General features: G+C 39.3%; 1 protein-coding gene across 4 annotated transcripts in view; it reads right to left on the bottom strand.

Annotated features, from left to right (window-relative positions):
- LOC107664198 (pleckstrin homology domain-containing family G member 5-like) overlaps nucleotides 1-1833 on the bottom strand; it is a 79445-nt gene that overhangs the window by 28339 nt on the left and 49273 nt on the right. For all 4 annotated transcript variants that reach the window (XM_016454692.1, XM_016454691.1, XM_016454693.1 and 1 more), the window contains 2 exons: nucleotides 739-808; nucleotides 306-397 (listed from right to left, as the gene is read on the bottom strand). In XM_016454692.1, the coding sequence (XP_016310178.1) occupies nucleotides 306-397; nucleotides 739-808 (162 nt within the window). The remainder of the gene's footprint in view (nucleotides 1-305; nucleotides 398-738; nucleotides 809-1833) is intronic.

Here is a 1833-nt window from a genome sequence, read left to right as displayed (position 1 = left end):
CGGCTCAGCCAATCAGAATCAAGGACCGGAACTATCCGTTTTATAGTTTTATAAAAAGGTCTTCACTGTCACTTTTGATCAATTTAATTCATCACTGCTAATCTTACGAAGTACAAACTTTCGTAGAGTACTGTATATTCAAATAAATTCTAACCTAAAATACTGATTGCGCAATGGACGCATTTAGCATAAACTACCTATTAAACAGAAACACGACAAAAACTTCGAAACAGCTGATTTTATTCCTCAGCTGGTAGAGAACAGTCCAAGGTTGCTGGGGAACACAGATTTGTTCTCTGACTTACCGTAATGTCTTCTTTTTGACAGCGGGGACGATCTCTGTGTCAATGTCTATGTTGAGGTCAAACTTGAGGCTGAAGCACTCCTTCCTGGGGTCCTATAGGGGGCGACAGAACAGCGCTGGTCAAAGGTTGGCCACAGACAGACCACTTCCAGCCATTTCCAATGAACTCCAGATGTGATCAAGATATCAATCAAGACACCACATCCTGGGGCTGCTGATGATTCAGAGACGTGTAATTTCCTGTACGCTATGTTGGATAGGGAAGCCCACATACAACTCTATACAGGTACTTGTACAGTAAAAATATTGGTAGGGTATATTAATATAATATGTAGGATGTTAAGGAGCTATACATACTAGCCTATCAGTGTGTACAGTCAGCAAGGATTTCAAAAGTTTCCGATGAGCCTTTGCGTAGGGAGGACAATACTCACATCAGTGTGGCGTCGCCGGGGCTTTTTTCCTTCTCTGCTTTTCGGCTTCATTCCTCCTGTCTTACGTTCTCTGTTAAAAGACAGAAAAACACAACAGACACATGAGGACGACGGCCATGGCATCTGTATCTGACACCATCACTGTATTTTTAGTGCTGAACAATCTAAAAAGAATCTAATTGCAATTTTGTGGGAAAACTTTTGCATGTGATTTAAAAAAAAAAAAAAAAAAGCTCCAGGTTTGCTGTGCTTGTTTGCAAGGGTGTAAAAATTTGGACAAAATTGTGATCATAGAATAATAATAATAAATACTAAACAAAACAAGAACTATTATTGCAGCAATATTTCACTGTAAAATAAAAAAGTATCTCAGGTAAATATAATAAGAATAATACAGAAATATTATAACTATTGTAAGTAATACAATAATAATAAAAGTACACAAGTAAAATTACAATATTCATATTTCTGGCTTTTAGGGTGCTTTCACACCTGACCTGTTGTTTCGGAACCTGGCGCGTTTCCCCCCTTAGCTCGGTTCGTTTAGGCATATGTGAACACGGCAATCGCGCTTGGATCCGTGCCAAAACAATCAGTCCAGATCGCCTGAACGAGGTGGTCTCGGCTCAATTGAAAACGAACTCTGGAGCGGTTCGGTTGTAGTGAGAAAGCAATCCGATCTAACGGACCAACAAACCAGGCTATATCACAATGTATAATGGGTAATTACGTAAGTTCCGTGAAAAACATTAGCAACAACATTACAACAACATTAGCTTTGTTGTTTTGCTAATACCTCAAAATGAACCTGTGAATGTCTGTGGGTGAGCACGTCTTCGCCATTCAAAATAAAAAAGCGCACACTTTCATTTTATAATGCCATCTTATTGCTCTTCTTCCTAGTAGGTGCATTTTAAAAATGTTTTCCCGATGAATCCTGGACTCAGGATAAATTAATATAAGGACAGCTACAAAAAACAAAAAAAACAACAATAAGCCCGCAAAGCTGTTGTCGTTCCATCCTGACGGATGACAGCCGTGACAGCGGTGGAATCCCGGAAAATAAACCGTGGAACTTTGACCAATGAGACAACA

Source organism: Sinocyclocheilus anshuiensis, unplaced genomic scaffold, assembly GCF_001515605.1.
Source record: "Sinocyclocheilus anshuiensis isolate Anshui unplaced genomic scaffold, SAMN03320099.WGS_v1.1 scaffold67, whole genome shotgun sequence".
NCBI lineage: Eukaryota > Metazoa > Chordata > Actinopteri > Cypriniformes > Cyprinidae > Sinocyclocheilus > Sinocyclocheilus anshuiensis.
The sequence above is the reverse complement of the archived record's forward strand: the minus strand, read 5'-3'. Positions and strand labels throughout refer to the sequence as shown.